Source organism: Cebus imitator, unplaced genomic scaffold (genome assembly GCF_001604975.1).
Source record: "Cebus imitator isolate Cc_AM_T3 unplaced genomic scaffold, Cebus_imitator-1.0 Scaffold688, whole genome shotgun sequence".
NCBI classification, from domain to species: Eukaryota; Metazoa; Chordata; class Mammalia; order Primates; family Cebidae; genus Cebus; species Cebus imitator.
Genome location: NW_016108003.1, coordinates 642,175 through 659,822, shown reverse-complemented (window position 1 = coordinate 659,822; position 17,648 = coordinate 642,175). Strand labels below are relative to the sequence as shown.

At 37.3% G+C, this 17,648-nt stretch overlaps 1 protein-coding gene across 2 annotated transcripts in view; it reads left to right on the top strand.

Annotated features, from left to right (window-relative positions):
- Window positions 1-17,648, top strand: part of LOC108296171 (focadhesin) — a 233,412-nt gene that overhangs the window by 18,415 nt on the left and 197,349 nt on the right. For both annotated transcript variants that reach the window (XM_017518577.2, XM_037734927.1), the window contains exons 3-6: window positions 1,375-1,579; window positions 4,670-4,876; window positions 11,389-11,476; window positions 14,438-14,640. In XM_017518577.2, the coding sequence (XP_017374066.1) occupies window positions 1,375-1,579; window positions 4,670-4,876; window positions 11,389-11,476; window positions 14,438-14,640 (703 nt within the window). The remainder of the gene's footprint in view (window positions 1-1,374; window positions 1,580-4,669; window positions 4,877-11,388; window positions 11,477-14,437; window positions 14,641-17,648) is intronic.

Below are 17,648 nucleotides of genomic sequence, written 5' to 3'. Positions count from 1 at the left end.
ACAATAAAGCACTGTACCATAAAAGCACATCTCATGTTATGTGATCAAGGTGAAGTGTCAAGGAAGGACTTGAGAAAGTAATTTTATAGCAGATAACTGAAGGATGATAGAAACTAGGGAGGGAAAGAAATAGGAAGGGTAGAAGGGGAGAATATTATACGTAGAGGGAATGGCAAGTGAGGAAAAAGTCCAGATGGCGTGGTTAAAGACCTGAACAGAGTTGAGTGTGGTCTAGTGGTGAATGAAGAACAAGAAATGAAGATGGAAAGATAAACAGAGGCCACATGATGGAGAGTGTGTATGAATTGGGCTGGATACTGTTTAGGCTGGCTAATGACCATATTTTCATTTTTCACGATCATTCTGTTATTTTAGTGACTTTGGACTAAGTGTTTTCAGGATATAATAAAATATAAATAGATACAAAAGATTTGTAGGGTGGGAAATGCTTAAGAAGACCTTGGCAAATTACTTCACCCCTCTCTCCTTCAGTTTCTTTATCTGTGTTGTGGGGATATTACTATTTTTTATTTCATAGGGTTGTGGTGAGGATTCAATGGATTTAAAGACATAAAATGCAGTAAGTTGAACACTGTAAGGGTTAAAATGTTAACTGTCATCATAATCATCTTGGGATGTTTGTCTGGATTCGTTTTACGTAGCTCCTCACCTGTAGAGTTTATCCAACAACTCATGTTTATGTCATAATCCTGGAGAGGTGATCCTGACATCTGTAATTCTAGAAAGCTTGTCAGGTGATTTTTTTTCTTTTAAAGACAGAGTCTTGCTCTGTCGCCAGGCTGGAGTACAGTGGTGTGATCTCGGCTCGCTGCAACCTCTACTTCCCGGGTTCAAGTGTTCTCCTGCCTCAGCCTCCTGAGAAGCTGGGACTACAGGTGCATGCCACCATGGCCAGTTGATTTTTGTATTTTTAGTAGAGACAAGGTTTCACCATGTTGGCCAGGATGGTCTTCATCTCCCGACCTTGTGATCTGCCCACCTTGTGATCTGCCCACCTTGGCCTCCCAGAGTGCTAGGATTACAGGCATGAGCCACTTCACCCAGACCAGATGATTGTTATGGTCAGTAAACACTGATTTTGGAGATGTAGTTGCTATTCTATTGTGAAGATAGCTCTTCATCTTGGGCATGTAGCTTACAGTCTCCAGGTGTTGAATAATTTTTCCTTAGTGTACAAAGAACTTTTTGGCATAGATGTAGGCAGTTCATAGTGCAATAGAAGAATCTTAAAAAGAACTTAAACTTGATAATATGGTAGTTTGATATGTCATGAACTATAAGTTGTTATTTGACACTGTCTGCTTGATCGTGTGTTTAACTCAATGACTGACTAATGTATTTCATGTCTTATAGGTCAGAAATTTCATGCATTCAAATAATGGCACCATTTCTGTGGTATCTGTATTGTGAACCATCTCAGTTACAAGAATATGCTAAACTTCGACTAACTCTGCTGAAAGTCTTACTTCAACCCCAGGTTCATTGTGACAAAGAACAACCGTCAATACTGGAACAGCAGATACTTCAACTGTGTTGTGACATGGTTCCATGTTTGCAGGTAAGGTCTTCGTTCTCTTCCACAAATCTAGCATCAGTTAAGTGTTGTTATCGTCATAAAGTAGTTCTAGAACATATGTGATTTGGCAAACTCAGACATGATCCTTATTCTAGAATGCTTAAAATCTTTTTGGGGAAGATGAAAGAAACAAAATATAGATTTAACATGAATATATTATGTTCTATGTTAATTCACAAAAGTTATAAATCAGCATAATCCATTTTGGGATTAGCAGGCGTGAAAACTTTCCTTCTCAGGTAAAAGATTTTGAGTTGAGTTTCTTTTCTGTAGACATTGAGACAGTAACAAGGAAAAAAAAGACATGTGTGCAAATTGAAAATAAAGGTGTATCTCAGGGCGTAAACAGCTCTGAGAATGCAAAGCCTGGCCAGCTGATGAGTACCAGCTAGATTCTGGTTTCCACATGTACCCTTGCAACATATGCAGCAGCTCTCAGGGATACTGCTCTTGAGAAGCACACATGTAGTAAATGAGTTAGGACAAGTACTGTAAATATATTCTTAAAATAGAAAGATGAAAGGTGATTAACTGAGGTATGGATAAAACACAGAGTTCAGGGGAAAGAGAAATTTAAGTCATTGTCTCTGTAACTGCATATGAAAAAAATCCAGTTGCTCAGGTGTTGTGGTTTTAGTGTACTGATTCATTTATCAGTCTGTCTCTTCCCATCGTCTAGGTTTGCTATTTGCCTGGAATCTGAGCACCATGCTGCTTAGCTGATGGAAGGAATCTGTGAACATATTTCAAAGTGATCACTTGAGGTCACACATGACCTGCTTTAAGTTTGTGTTAGCAAGGAGTGACTAGAGTAAATCTTTCCTTTGTGACTCACAAATAGGCTTTCCTGTAATCAAGGCAGAGAACATTTAATTAAAATGAATTCTCCTGTGGCTTTTCCAAAGCTTTTGTTTTGTGTGGGCAATAAAGCAATGTATAGGCAGAATGTCTTGAACTAGGGTACATTTTTTCACAGCATGGCCACATTACCCTGTTCTGTGCTCCTTGGCAAATGTTTGTCTTCATCTTATAAACCTGTGTTGACGAGTTAAATGCTTTTAGAAATAAACTCTGTGGAATATTTCTGGGAATCGGCTTTTTAACCTAACAGTCCTGTGAGAAAAAAGGGATATATCCTTTGGAACTACTGGAACTAGCGACATAAGCATACTTAATCAGTTTAACAAATTGGCTTACTAGAATGAAGTGTGGGAGGATTGGAAGTGGTCTTAGAGATAATATAATCCATTCCCCACCCAATACACTTGTTGCTTATACTCTCTGAAACATGACTATCTCATGGCTAATTGAATATTTTAGCGATAGAGGAAGCACACTATTTTGCAAGGCAACCATTTTTTTTAGCAAGTACTTATTGATCTTCATTTTTCGAATTACTTACTCATTTCCATTCTTCTTGGAACAAAATGAAATAAAGTTTTAAGAAAACCCACCTGTATCCTATATTGTCTTGTTTTTCTCCCTTCTTTCCTTCCCATTTTTCCTTCTTTCCACCCTCACCTCCCCCTTCCTTATTTTTTCTTCACTTTCTTAATCTCCCCATTGCAAATGGTTTCCAGATTTTTCCCTGTTTTGTTTTGCCAGTAATTTTCCACTTTTTTGGTGCTCAAATATGCTACTATGAAATGATCTTCTTAGAGCTAACTACAGTGCTGATTTATACTGAGCACTAGGATAGAATCACATTTAAATTTTAAAAAACAAGTTTTAGAAGTAACCATGCAACCCTGTTGACCTATGATGAAAGAATGGTCAATGAAACACATATTTCTATTTCTTATGCCAGATGCACTTTCATTTTATATTTATAGAATTGTCTTTTTCATTTTAATTGTGACTCCTGTCATCTAAAATATTACCTATTCTATTAAATAATATATTTGCACACAAAGACAGAATGTTACTTCAAAATTATTCTTGTCTAGATTTTTGGTAATGTTAAAGATTAGAGAGCCTTTAATGCTAGCTTGCTGAGATTGTCTTTTGGATTTTTTTTGTTTTGGGAAACTAGAAATGTGTACATAAATGCACCCAAGGAAATATTTTTGTCAAATAAACATTAGGCTTTGTTTTAAATCTGTCTCTTCTCTGTGGCCTTTTGACTTTCCTACTGTATGTTTGCAGGAGAGCAAAATAATTTATACCAGATTGTTTATGTTTATGTTTTGTAACAATATTTTCTTTTTCTTCTCTTTGATCTTTTAATTTTTCTTCTTTTATTTGCTAGAAACTTATTTTTCTCTCTGTGTATAACTAATAGTCATCTGGGTTATTATGGTGATAACCACTGGTAAAAGGTACAGCTGGCCAACTGTAGGCTTTCTTCTTGATGAATTTAACAGACACAAGGCTCCTGATTGAAGCAGATGGTCCATTGTTTATAATCTCTGGGAAATGCCAATGTGTCTGTGAGCAGGACCATATCCTTAATACCAGCTCCAGAATTTTGATCAGAACAGCTGGGTTTGGATTGAATTGGGATTTTCAAGAGCACCCAAGTCCTTCCTATTTAATACATTAGCCTGTTGAGAAGACACTCTACCATTTGAATATGGTGTTTTACTGTATCTGCCAAGTGTGGAAATGATACTCTCAGTTAAGGCTGTCTGAGCAAATATCTTGCAGATAAAGGGTTTAGTAGCATGTTAGAATAACATGCTGAGCCATTACTGTCAGGTATCTATGTTGGAATTGTAGAAAGGAGAGTTTGTTTGGAGAATTCAAAACCAAGCTCAATTTCCCCCAACATGTTGGCACTGTCATGTAACGTGTTTTAAGATGTCTGCATTCAGAGAAGCTAGAAAAATGAAGGAAAAGAAATTTGCCAGTCAGCAGTAACAAAAACAGTAGCAAATTGGAGTTTGGTAAATGAGGAAAGGATAAGGTGCAGTTTTATAGTTAACCCTTCACTGAGTTGTGTAACTTTTTTCATCTCCTTTAAGTCTTTATGGGTTTAGAGAAAAAGTTTTATTGTTGAAAGCTTCTTGTGTAGCTTCAAATTATCCTTCGGTTTATGTATTTTTAAGTATCATATAATGACTTTTTTAACAGATAAAAGATTTGATGCAGACAACAGAAGTGGTGCTGTTTATTGAGGAAGTGTATTTAAGCCTTTTGCGTCATCCTGCTTTCTGGAAAACTCAGCTTATCCAGCTGACTCTTCAGCTGCTGTGTGTCTGTGAAGTCAGCTTAAAGATGACTGGAGAATGTTCATCTTTAATTCACCTTTTAGAGAAAAGTGTTGAACTCCTGAAGGAGGTAAGGATATTAGTATATTATACTGTTCATGCATTGTTATAAAGAAATACCTGACACTTGGTAATTTATAAAGAAAAGAGGTTTACTTGGCTGACAGTTTGGGAGGCTGTACAGCATGCATGGTGCTGGCATTTGGTCAGCCTCTGGGGAGGACTCAGGAAACTAACAGTCATGGCAGAAGGTGAAGTGGGAGCCAGCACTTCACATGGCTGGAGCAGGAGAGAGAAAGAGGAGTGGGGAGATGCTACACACTTTTAAGCAACTGGATCTCAATCACTGTCACAGGAACAGCACCAGAAGGATTGCCCTAAACCATTCATGAGAAACATCTTTGTGATCCAGTCGGCTCCACCAGACCCCACTTCCAATACTGGGGATTACAGTTCGACATGAGATTTGGGCGGGGCCACAGATCCAAACCATATCACATAGATACTTTAGTATGTCAGTTATCACTCATGTGAGTTTTTCAGTAACTGGGTGGATGTGCTCATTCAGTTTGCATATCCGAGGCATTTTGATCTAACACCATTAAAGCATACTGCTACTGCACTACTACTAATACTGTTTATAAGAAAAAGAAATCCTTAAAATACTCTTCAGAGCACCAATTAAAGATCACCACTCTGACTTTTTTTCATTTATTCATGCAGAGCACAAGTATTGAACATTTCCTATATGCCAGGCTTTATGGAATACATAGATAAAAAGGTAAATTTTGTGACCTCAAGAGACTTAGCGACATGCTAGTAACTAATTATAGTACAATAGAAAAGATTTTGTGGGAGTATGTTTAAAGCGTAATGGGAGCACAAGTTTCGGGAGGTAGGGCATGAGATGAGATGTGAAGACTGAGTGGAATGTGCCTGGTATAAGGGTCTGAAGGGCATTCCAGCTGGAGTACAGCATGTGCCCAAATAAAGAAACATGAGAGAGTAGTTAACAAGAGGATGTTAAATATTGTTGAAGGATTAAGCTGTGGCAAGTAGGGCTGGGCCTGTCTTCCATGCCACACAAATGAGTTTACATTTTATCTTCTAGGTAACGACATGCTGTTTGAGGCCTTTCAGCAGATCTCATTTTTTTATGTGTGGAAGATCTTTCTCATAGGAGGGTGGAGGAGAGTTTGGGGCCGCACACCACTAATAGAGTAGGAAGTGAGGAGGATGTCTTAGGCAGTTAGGGCTGCCACAGACTGGGTGGCTTAGCCAACAAAAATTTATTTATTGTTTGGGCACAGTGGCTCACACCTGTAATCCCAGCACTTTAGGAGGTTAAGGTGGCGGATCATTTGGGGTCAGGAGTTCGAGACCAGCCTGACCAACATGGTGAAACTTCATCTCTACTAAAAATACAAAAAATTAGCTGGGTGTGGTAGTGCACACCTGTAATCTACTCGGGATGCTGAGGCAGGAGCGTTGCTTGAACGTGGGAGGCAGAGGTTGCAGTGTGCCAAGACTGCACCACTGCACCACAGCCTGGGCAACACAGCAGGACTTTGTTTCAAAATACATAAATAAAATAAAAATTTTTCTCAGTTCTGAAGGCTGAAGAGTCCAAACATGGGGTGCTAGCTGATTCTGTTCCTGGTGAGGACTCGTCCTGGCTTGCAGCTGGCTCTCCTCACATGGTATGGGGAGTATGAGCTCTCTGGTGTCTTTTCTTATGAGGACACTATCCAGATTGGATTAGGGCCCCACCCTGATGACCTCACTTAACCTTAATTACTTCCTTACTCCAAATACAATCACATGGGGTTTAGGGCTTCAACAAATACATTTTGAGAGGACAGAGTTCAGTCCATAGCAAGGGGCTAATGAGGGAAATGGAAGTGGGAAACGGGAGACATAGAAGATAGAATCAGTAGGGCTTTATGACTGATTAGACGGTCAAGGAGAAGAGTCCGTTGATAGAATCTCAGCTTCTGTTTTTGGTTACTGTATGATGCCATTTACTTTGAGAAATGGTAGCTGATGTTGGAGGGAAAATGATAATTTGATTTCAGATATGCTTGGCTTGAAGTATGTATGGATCATAGAGAGTTGGATATATGGTTTTGAAATTCAGGCTAGAGGTCTGGGCTAAAGATGTACATTTGTAGACATTAATTTTGGGATGGGGATTTTAAACATGGAACTGGATGACAAGGCTTGTGGTGGAAATCTGGGGTGGTTGTTATTTGGAATTTACTGATAAAGAGGAGTCTGAGAAAATGTCTAGAAGAATCATATGTAAGCAGCAGAGACAGATGACATGAAAATCAAGGGAAGGAATATCTCAATAAGAGGGCATGGTCAAGAGTTTCATGTGTCATGGACTGATGATATAAGAGTAAGGGGTGGAAAGTATTCTCAGGATACAGCACATAAAAGCTTATTGTTAACATTGGAGGTAGATGTTTCAGCAGGCAGGTAGGGGTGGGGATGGGGGGGCAGGGGTGGGGAAATTGGAATTAAGGGAATGTGAATGGCAGGTGAGAGAATTAATGTAGATTTTGATGGAAGATGGGAGCCCAGGAAGACTCAAAGTATTATAAGTCACTTGCCAATCTTATGATTAGAATGGTTTTATATATACTGGGACTCTAAATAACATCTATTCTGTATCGTTGTCTACCTTATGTATAGTAGAGATATATATATGTATATAAAATATATATCAGGTATAATATCTGACATAAAATTATGCTATAATATAGATAGTATGTAAATGTATGTGGATGTTTTATAGATAAATATTATATAGAAAGATATAGATCAATATTTCATAGATATTGTTCTGTTACTGTAAGTATAATATCCCTGGGTAAATCCCGTATTGTTCCTGGGTATTTATGGTAGATTCATGTGAGTAGCAATTATAATGTCATAGGGCTTAGTCCTTTTTAGTATAATTCTCTGACCATTTTGTTGTATATCTTCCTCCCAGCCTTAGCATATATTTGTTAAGTAGATGCCTATGACAAGCACTTTGCTATGGCAATTAGCTGAAAACAGAAAAGGTTCATAAAGCTTATGTTTTAGTCAAATGGTTCAAACTATTGTGCTTGAAAATCATTAGGCAGAGTTTATTCAAAATGCACGTACCTGGAGCCTTATCCCTAATGATATTGAATTAGCAGGTCTGAGTGAGGCCCAGGCATCTCCATTTTAAATTAGTACCCACAGGTGATTTTTATCATTTATTTTGCACATAAGGGAAATAGCACATAGATCAAGACATAGAACTTTGAAACCATCACACAGATGAAGAAATAGAAGTTTGTAGCCACCACAGAAGTTCTCCACAAGCCCAGTCCTAATCATAATCTCCTCTTTCCCCTATCTTGACTTCTACAGTAATCACTTCCTTACATTTCTTTCTAGTTTTTTCATCTCTGAATGTTTCCCTAATCACTATAATATGTTTTCGTATATATGTGTGCATGAGATCTTTTAAGTGTCTCTCCAATTAAAGGTTATCCCCTTTCGTTTCCTCCCCCACTTTTTTTCCCTTCAGTTTATGTACTGAATAACCTGGCTTGTGTGAGTTGGAGAGTTTCCTATCTTCTGGATTTTGCTGATTGCATCCATTTGATGCACTTGAATGTGGTAGTCCCCAGTGCCTGGGCCACTGAGGTGTTGGTTTCTGGCCTGTTAAGAACTGGCCCACACACCAGGAGGTGAGCAGCCAGTGAGCCAGCATTACTGCCTGAACACCACCTCCTGTAAGATCAGTCAACACGTTAAATTCTCATAGAAGCATGAACCTTATTGAACTGTGCATGCAAGGGATGTAGGTTGTGTGCTCCTTATAAGAATCTAATTAGGCTGGACATGGTCACTTACGCCTGTAATCTCAGCACTTTGGGAGGCTGAGGCAGGCAGATCACGAGGTCAGGAGTTTGAGACGAGCCTGACAAACATGGTGAAACCCTGTCTCTAAAAAATACAAAAATTAGCCGGACCTGGTGATGTGTGCATGTAATCCCAGCTACTTAGGGAGGCTGAGGCAGGAGAATCTCTTGAACCTGGGAGGTAGAGGTTGCAGTGAGCCAAGATCATGCCACTACACTCCAGCCTAGGCAACAGAGTGAGACTCTTTCTCAAAGTAAAAAAAAAAAAAAAGGAATCTAAATAATGCCTGATGATCTGAGGTGGGACAGTTTCATCCTGAAACCATCCCTTGCCCATTGTGTGTGGAAAAATTATCTTCCATGAAACCAGCCCCTGGTGCCAAAAAGGCTGGGGACCACTGCTTTAATGCGTTTCTCTGTTCCAAGATAGTTATCTCTAAAGCCTTGACTGGATTCAGGATATTTTGTTCTTTGTTTCCAAGACTGCAGGGGGTGGTGTGTTATGCCATCAGAAGGCACAATGTGTGTATGTTGCTTTTCTTTTAATGATGTTAGTAGTTGTGGATACTCAATGCCTAGTTCTATTAATTCATTAGGAGTTGCAAAGTGGTAATGTTCTAATCCTGTCATTTCTTCTTCATTTATTAGCTAGAATACTTCCATAAAAAGAAACTCTCCCCCTCCCACCCACAACGAACTACTCTTTGGTTATCCAGTGGTTGAGTTTAAATAGGAAAGTTAGGGTAAATGCTTTACTCTTCTCCCTTTCTCTTTATTTACTAATTCTAAAAAGAATTACTATGAATTCATGAATTTAAACATACTTGATGCATTTCAGTCTATCATAGATATTATCCTTATTCAATGTTGAACTGTCCTACTTTGGCCAGGGGGAATCTCTTAATAGATTGGCTCTTGAGTCTAATTTTTAAAATGCTTTTGATTATAATGTAGAGTTACAGGATAGTAATGTCATTTAGAAAAATGAAAAGATTTTTGGTGAGGAAACGTTCTATTTATGTTTCTCATTTGCCCAATATTTTATCAATTTTAGAAGGAAGTAACAATTAGTAGAACTGTTGAGATATTTGTGTAATGAAGTTTTTTGTGCCCCATCCCCATTTTAATATTCCTGAGATTAAAAAAAGGAACCCTAAGAAAATTAATTTGCAAACATATCCTTTGGGCCTATAGGTACTATAATTAGAAATAAAATGAAGCAGAATGAAGCAGTCTTATGTATTTTGAGACCATACCTACATTTCTGTTTCACTGGGTTTATCAGCTGGATGTTTTATTCAAATATTATATTAACTTTTTTCCCACTCTGTTCTTTTTGTATGCTTATATCCGAGTTGTATTACTGTACATTGAAAATGTATTTGTTTTTTAGGTTGCTTTAGTTTTTGTGGATTTGGTCTTAATTGAGCCATTTTTAGCCTTATTTGAATAATCATAACTTAAGGTGCTTTCCATTTCAAGCAAAATAAATGTACCCTGCACTTCAAAATGAGGCCAAAATGATGCTCACTCGGAGAGATTGGGTAGCTCTCAAAGTGAAGAATGAGTGAAACATTCCAACATTGGGAGGGGTCAGAAACTTGTGGTTTCTAAGACACCACTAGCTGATGACTTAATTCCAACCACTTTTCTTCACTGTGTATCTCAGGTTAAGTTTTCAGATTTTGTAGGAAAAATGATCTGTTTGGTCCATTCTGGCTTGATCGAGCTCTGGCCAGAGGAACAAAATATGTAGTGAAGATACGACACTGGAGGATTGTGTGAGTTAGACCACCGTCTTCGTTTTTTCTGCTACCTTCTCATGCTTTGTTTTCTCTTTAAAGATAATTTTCCATGACCATACTGTAAAATTCTTGAGAAAAGGGACTGTTTTGTCCACAGTGGCATTCGTAAACCCAGCATATGTACTTAATGCCTGGTACATAGGTGGTGTTTAGTGCTGTTTTCATTTGAATTGAGGACAAAAAGTATGGACTCCATCTGTTTTCTGTTACTAGGACTTGTCCAACGTCTGTGGCTGAGTATAAAGGCATTTATTCATTTTTTGTGTTTTATTTTTAAACGTTTCCTTATTTTACATATTTTCCTTATTTGTTTTATTGTATTTTATTTATTTATTTTCAGGCTCTGAGTTAGCCTGAGTTTCCCTAAAGGCAAAAGCAGAGCCTGGGTTCCCACAAAAGCAAAGGCTTTTATAAAAAATTTCTTTTAGTATAACATGATTTACTAAAACTTGTTTAGTGTAATTCATTATGCAGTTTATATAGATGAATCATGTCTGTATTAGGTAAGTAGGAAATTGAACTACTTTTCTGAAATGAAATATTTTTAAATTTAGTATTTTAGGCAGCTTTCAATGGTTAGCCAAGATTGTCTCTTTAGAAGACTTGTTTATCTGCTGTGTTGAGCTTTCCCTCTGAATTATTTCATTTGTATCTTCTTGCTTTTCGGCTATATAATACAACATTTTGAATTTATGTGTGACCGTGTGGCACTGACCAGTTCTTTCTTTAGCAGAGCGCACTTACTGTGTGAATAAATTTGTGTAATAAGCTTGCAGTCTTTCATGGTAGATATATTCTTCCTGGATACATGTTATAAGCCATGGTTCTGGGAACTTCTTTAACAACTCCTTTTTCCCCTTCTATTCTTTTAGGATTTTCCTGTTGAACTGGTCATAATTGGAATAGCTTTACTACTTCTACAGACTCCAGCATGTCAGCAGAAGCCGCTCTTAAATCTAGGTAAATAAAAATACAGTCACTACAGTAAAATGTAAAATATAACATGAGTATTGACAGGAGTTGCTTGAACTATGTATCATGCTATCCTGTGTATTTTGAGTTTCCATCTGTAATTTTTCTAATCATTATAAAATAGGTTTTTCTCTTGCCTAATAAGGTTTTACCTTGTGCAAGGTTTAATATAATTTGCCAAGTATCTTGGCTGCATGTTAGAAGGTTATAATCTAACCTTATATAGCAGTAACATTCAGGAATATATTGAATGGCATATCACCTTATTCAGCATTGTTCCTCAAAATGAAAAATGTTAGTATAAAATCTTTGAAAGAAAAGTGTTTAGTACTTGTAGTTATATTTAAAACTATCACTTTATTATTCAAAATGTGCTACATTGAACAGAGTTTAACTTACAGTTATTGTATGAATCTAGCTAGAACAAATGAAAGATAATATTCTTTGACAGTCCAGTATTGATTTAAAAAAAAGTGAAGGAGGGGGCTAAGGGAGGCAAAAATGTTCTCCTTAAGAAGAATGTAGTAAAGAAGCTAGTTGCCCTACTGGCAGATTGGCAAACATGTCATACTTTTAAAATGAGGCTTTTACATTGATGTTGCCTTGCTTTGCTTAGTTTGAGACAAAATAATACACATAACAATGAGAGATCTAAATTACGTTGTATAGTGCCATGATATGTTGATAAACTGCCATTGTTATTTTTAAAAAGTGTGTGAGAGGCTGGGAGCATGGTTCATGCCTGTAATCCCAGCATTTTGGGAGGCCGAGGTGGGAAGATCACCTGAGGTTGTGAGTTTGAGACCAGCCTGGCTAACATGATGAAACCCCGTTTCTACTAAAAATACAAAAAATTAGCCAGACATGGTGGTGCGAGCCTGGAATCTGAGCTACTTGAGAGGCTGAGGCAGAATTGCTTGAACGTGGGACACGGAGGTTTCAGTGAGCCATGATTGTGTCATTGCATTCCAGCTTGGGCAACAAGAGTGAAACTCCGTCTCAAAACAGTGCATGAGATAGCTTATCCTTCTGGGCATTTTAATTCATGATTTTGGAAGTGAATTGCCCTTTCACTTACAGCGTGTCTTGGAAATGGCTTTAGCACGCGTTTTGTACTCTGCTTTTGACTATTGGCGTATATTCACTATGCCCTCCCTCCCCAGTCTGATCTGTTTTTGCCTTTTATTTTCTTATAGCAGTGCACATGGGATCTTCCCATTTACCAGTGCTGCTGCTTCTGACAGCTATAGTTTTATTTTTTAAAATAGCTTTCTTGAGGTGTAATTTATGTAGCATAAAATTCAGAATAATATGTTTTCTATTAAATTTATAGATTTGTGCAACAAGCACCACAGTCTAGTTTTAGAACATTTCAGTCATCTGCCCCAAATTTCTTGTGACCATTAGTAGTTAATCCTCATTTTCACCTTCAGTCCCAGACCAACACTAATCTGCTTTTTGTCTCTGTAGATTTGTCTTTTCTAGGCATTTCATATAAATGGATTTTAATTGTTTTTTTGACAAAAAAAATTCTAAAGCCTCGGAGAAGCCACATTTCGAATTCTGAAGCTATATTTCTATATTGTGGTTCATGTATAAGAGAAAGACAATACAGGATCAAATATGCAAATGCATTTGGTATTTGCTAGCTATCAGACTTTTTCTTTCTCTCGTAAACCAGTGTCTCTGATTTGCAGTTACTTTAGAGTGAATAAACCATACTGGAAACTGCTGAGCCAGTATGTCATGTTGGAAAGTAAGGAAGACTGTTGTTTATTATATGGGGAAAGAGTATTCAAAGGAAAAGGATAACCAAGAGAATATTGATTATTCCAGATATAAAAGATTAATATATATGTTAATTTTTATATTAATATAGTATACACTATATAATTGTTAACTGTAGCCTTGATTACAAATAGCAGGTTATAAAACTGCCTGGAATATTTAGATTTATACTATAGGCTATTAACATGTTTGTATTATATTTATTTCCTGTTTTATTAAAGATAATGGATTTTTATAGTGTCTCAGAAACAATTATGGATTAAGACCAATATTTAGGCAAGAAAAGTAAATTAGTAGTGTTAGAGTAACAGGTGTTTGTACTTAGTATCATGTTAAGGTTTGACCTCCAGTTGATATTAAAAAAAAAAAATGCTGACAACTCATCGACTTGATTCAAGGCTTATAGGATTATATTTGGTGTAGTGGGAAATCAACTGAATATTTTTACAATTTAACTTCAAGGCCCATGAATAACATCTTTTAGTAAATTAGGGTTAATTAAATCACTTTGAAATAAATTGTGAAAAAAGTAGATTTATGCCATAACTCATTCAATTAATAGTCTAGAACTCTACATGTAACTACGTTACTGTATATCTGTATGTATCTGTTCCGTAAGTTGTTTCTATGTTAATCATTTAGTAAGTTTTTTTTGTTGTTGTTATTGTTGTGGTTCTGGACTTTGGGACTCTCACAATTGGCTTATTATAGCTGAAGGGCAGTCCTGCTTCACTTTGCTAATATGATTCATAGCTGCCTTTGTAAAGGAAGCATGTACATTGACCTTGTTATCCACTGATCCAGTAGTTCTTGGTCTCTTAGCTCTGTTTGCCGAGGGCAATACTAGCATCTCAGAAGATACTAAGGACGAATGTTGAATTGTGTTTAAAAAAAAAATTGATATATATCTAAAAAGTAGTTGATTACCTTATATTATGACTTTTCTGTAACAGTATCATCAGTTTTTCAGTTATATACATTAACAGCTTATTTTACATAATAGTTTCTTTATACCCCTTTTAGGATGAGATTTATCATCCTAGTAATGTGTCTGACCCAGTTGTAAAAGGGAGGAAAATTTTCTGGCATATCACTCTTAAGCAAAATTGCGTTTTGTCTGACTGAATTTTTAAAAATGTGAATTATTATTTTGATGAATAGCTTTGAAGCTCTTCTCTGTTACTGAGGATCAGAAAATCCCAAAGTCCTCTCTGCTGCTAGTGATGCCAATCCTGCAGATACTATCTTCTACTGCCTTGGAAGACTGTATATCTATGAATGAAGAAGGTCCGTCTAGGCAGCAGTTGGCTCTAAACCTTTTAGAAATGATACAGCAGGAATGTTACAGAGACGACCACCAAAAGGTAATGAATCTATCCTTGTTTCTCTTAAATAAAATGTCGATGGGGGATTTAGGTCTTTATGGATAATATTGCCTCCCAGTGAAGCATCTGGTTGTAATCAGACTTTACCATTCAGTCAGGTAATGCTGCAGGAGATCTTAACGTATTCTTCTGGACTATAAAAAGGAACAACAGGCTTGTGAAATAAGTTTTGGAAATGGTATTTGATCTTTTTTCTCTGATAATCCAGTGCACAATACTAAAGATCCTGATGGGTTCTGCAGAAAAGGAACTAATTGTATTTAAACCTAATGCTTCTCTAACATATTTGAGCATGGATCTGTTTTATAATAATTTGAACATGGATCTGTTTTATATAACGTTTAAAAATTATATTGTTAAGTACAGCATATTGCTAGATCTGGGATAATCCAAGGTGGGAAATAGTCCTCAAATGCCTGGAAATTCTGATATCAGTAAGAACTAAAACTTCATTATTTAATATGGCATCTCTTGCCATATTCCCTGGTGTAATAGCTCTCAGTGTCCCTTGTATATGACACTCTTCTGCTGCCTCCAACTGGAGGACAACAGGCCTGCCACATTCCTTTTTCCAGTCCTGCCTGCCTCACTCTGCCTTTTCAGTCTCACTTTTCCTGTTACAATAATGTAAAAGTATTGTCGTGGTTTGGATAGTGGTTGGGTTTTAAGGCCTAGATTTGCCAGACTTTTTTTCTTTTGATATTTGAGTTTTGCCTTTATCAAAATGCAGCATTACTTCTCAACTCCTTTTATGGGGTTGGAATGAGGATTGAATAAGATAAAGCTGGCGAAGCATCTTAAATCTCCATGAAAAGAGGCACTATGTAAATAGAAACTAAAGCGATTGTGGCTTCATCTGCAAAAGCAGAGGTACCTCTTATGTTAAATGCTCTAGCAGCACAAATCCACTCCTTATTATTTCTTGTTTGAGCATGTAGCAGAAACTGGCCCATAATTATAGGCAAATTGAATGTATACTACAGCTTCCTAGTTGTTTGACTAAAACGTTAAAACTTGTAGCAGGTAATTGATTTGAATTAAATTGGGTTGTTGTATCAGCTGTAATAGGAGTACAAAATCGGGTGGAAAAAATTCTAATAGCTTTTTAACTTTACCTCTTGGTTTGCCCATATGGAAGAATGATTGGATCTTGAATGGGAGTGGGGGCAGGGCAAGAGTTCTGTTCCTTCAAATCACAAGTGTTATTTACTGAGGATCACTCCAACTCTAATACATAAGTACTTGGCTTGCTATTTGCTCAGATGTGTGTGAATCTTACTCATCAACACTAATACCTGGACTTTCTTTTTAGCAGCTGGTGAAGGGGAGGGGCTAAAGTACTGTTAAGGCTATAAATAGCCTCCTTATGATACTGTGCTGCTTTAAGGAGGCTTTGAATAGATATATGATCACTCTTTTAAAAAATTTAAGCCACATTTTACTGTTGGCTTTTTTCCTGGACCTGTCTGGAACTTTACATTCCAAACACGCCTACGAATTTAATATGCCCCAAACTCTTCAAGTCTCTTCCTGAACATTTGCTTTTGCACAGAATGCCCTTTTATGTCATCTGCCTGAACTACTCATTCTTCAGAGCTCAGGCAAATGTTCTCAGCTTCCCCAAGTCAAGAGTATTTGAGTATTGGATTATTATTATTATTTTTTTTTGAGACAGTGTCTCGCTCTGTCACCCAGGCTGGAGTGCAGTGGTATGATCTTGGGTATAAAATGTGATACTTAAAACTTACCTATTGGATTCTCTCTAGGCAAAATAAGTAAATATATTTTTAGAAAATTGAACACTAGTTGTAAATTCTAAAGGGCTTGAAACATTATGATTCCTCCTTGCCCCCTCCCCTCCCACATGAGAATGTAGGGGATAAAAGGAAGAATGCATCAGTGTATGAGTCAGATTCCAGTCAGGAGAGAGAAAACAGACTGGTAATTTGAACAAGGAAAACTTAATGCAAAGAATTGTTAGTAAGAGGTGTTTAGTTTCAAAAATTTATAAAAAAGCATCTAAGGAATATTACAGCAGTAAATGTAGGGAGCTGCTACTACCTCTAAGCTGAGACTAAGGCAGAGTTCCCAAGGAAGAAACTAAAAGGGTGTCTCCCCAGACAATGCTGAGAGTCAGACTTGGGAGGAGAGAATGTGGAGAAGGCCTGCTAGATGATGTAGTTTGCTGGGGTGCCATAGGCTAGAACTGGTCCACAGAAAACCACTTGACATGGTGCGAGTCAGCTAGAATTGGCTGAGCTGGTCCACTGGAAGCCACCACTGGAATATCCTGCATGTCCCTAGTAGCCATGGTAGGAGAAATCGAAGAAGCACACAGGAACCTCAAGAGATGCCCTTTCTACCATTCATTGCAGGGTCTTTACTGGGCTTTCCATTGACAAGGTCTAACATTAGACCTTGTCAATGGATCTCCTCTCCCCCCTCCCCCCTCTCCTCTCCTCTATCTCCTCTCTCTCACTCCTCTCTCTCCTCTGTCTCTCTCCTCTCTCTCTCTCTCTCTCTCTCTCTCTCTCTCTCTCTTTCTTATTTCTGACTGTGTGGCCTTGGACTAGTGACTGAATCTATCTGGTATCTGGGGCCTGGCAAAATGGTAACAAAACACCACCTACATGCGGGTTGTTTATTGAGCACTTTATATGTGCAGGCTTCATTTTAAGTACTTTGGTATATATTAACTAATTTGATTTTATCCCACACTCTTTGAAGTAGGTAAAATTATTGATCTCATTTTACTTAAGAGTTAACTGAGGCATAAAGAAGGTAAATAACTAACTGTCGTGCAGTGGGAACCCAATTATTTTTTAGTAGCTTTATTGAAATATAATTCACATATGCACTTCACTCATTTAAAGTGTACAACTCAATAGCTTTTAGTATATTCACAGCATCATATATTCATTACCACAATCAACTTTAGAACATTTTTATTACCTGAAAACCCCCTGCACTTGTAGTCGTCACTCCCT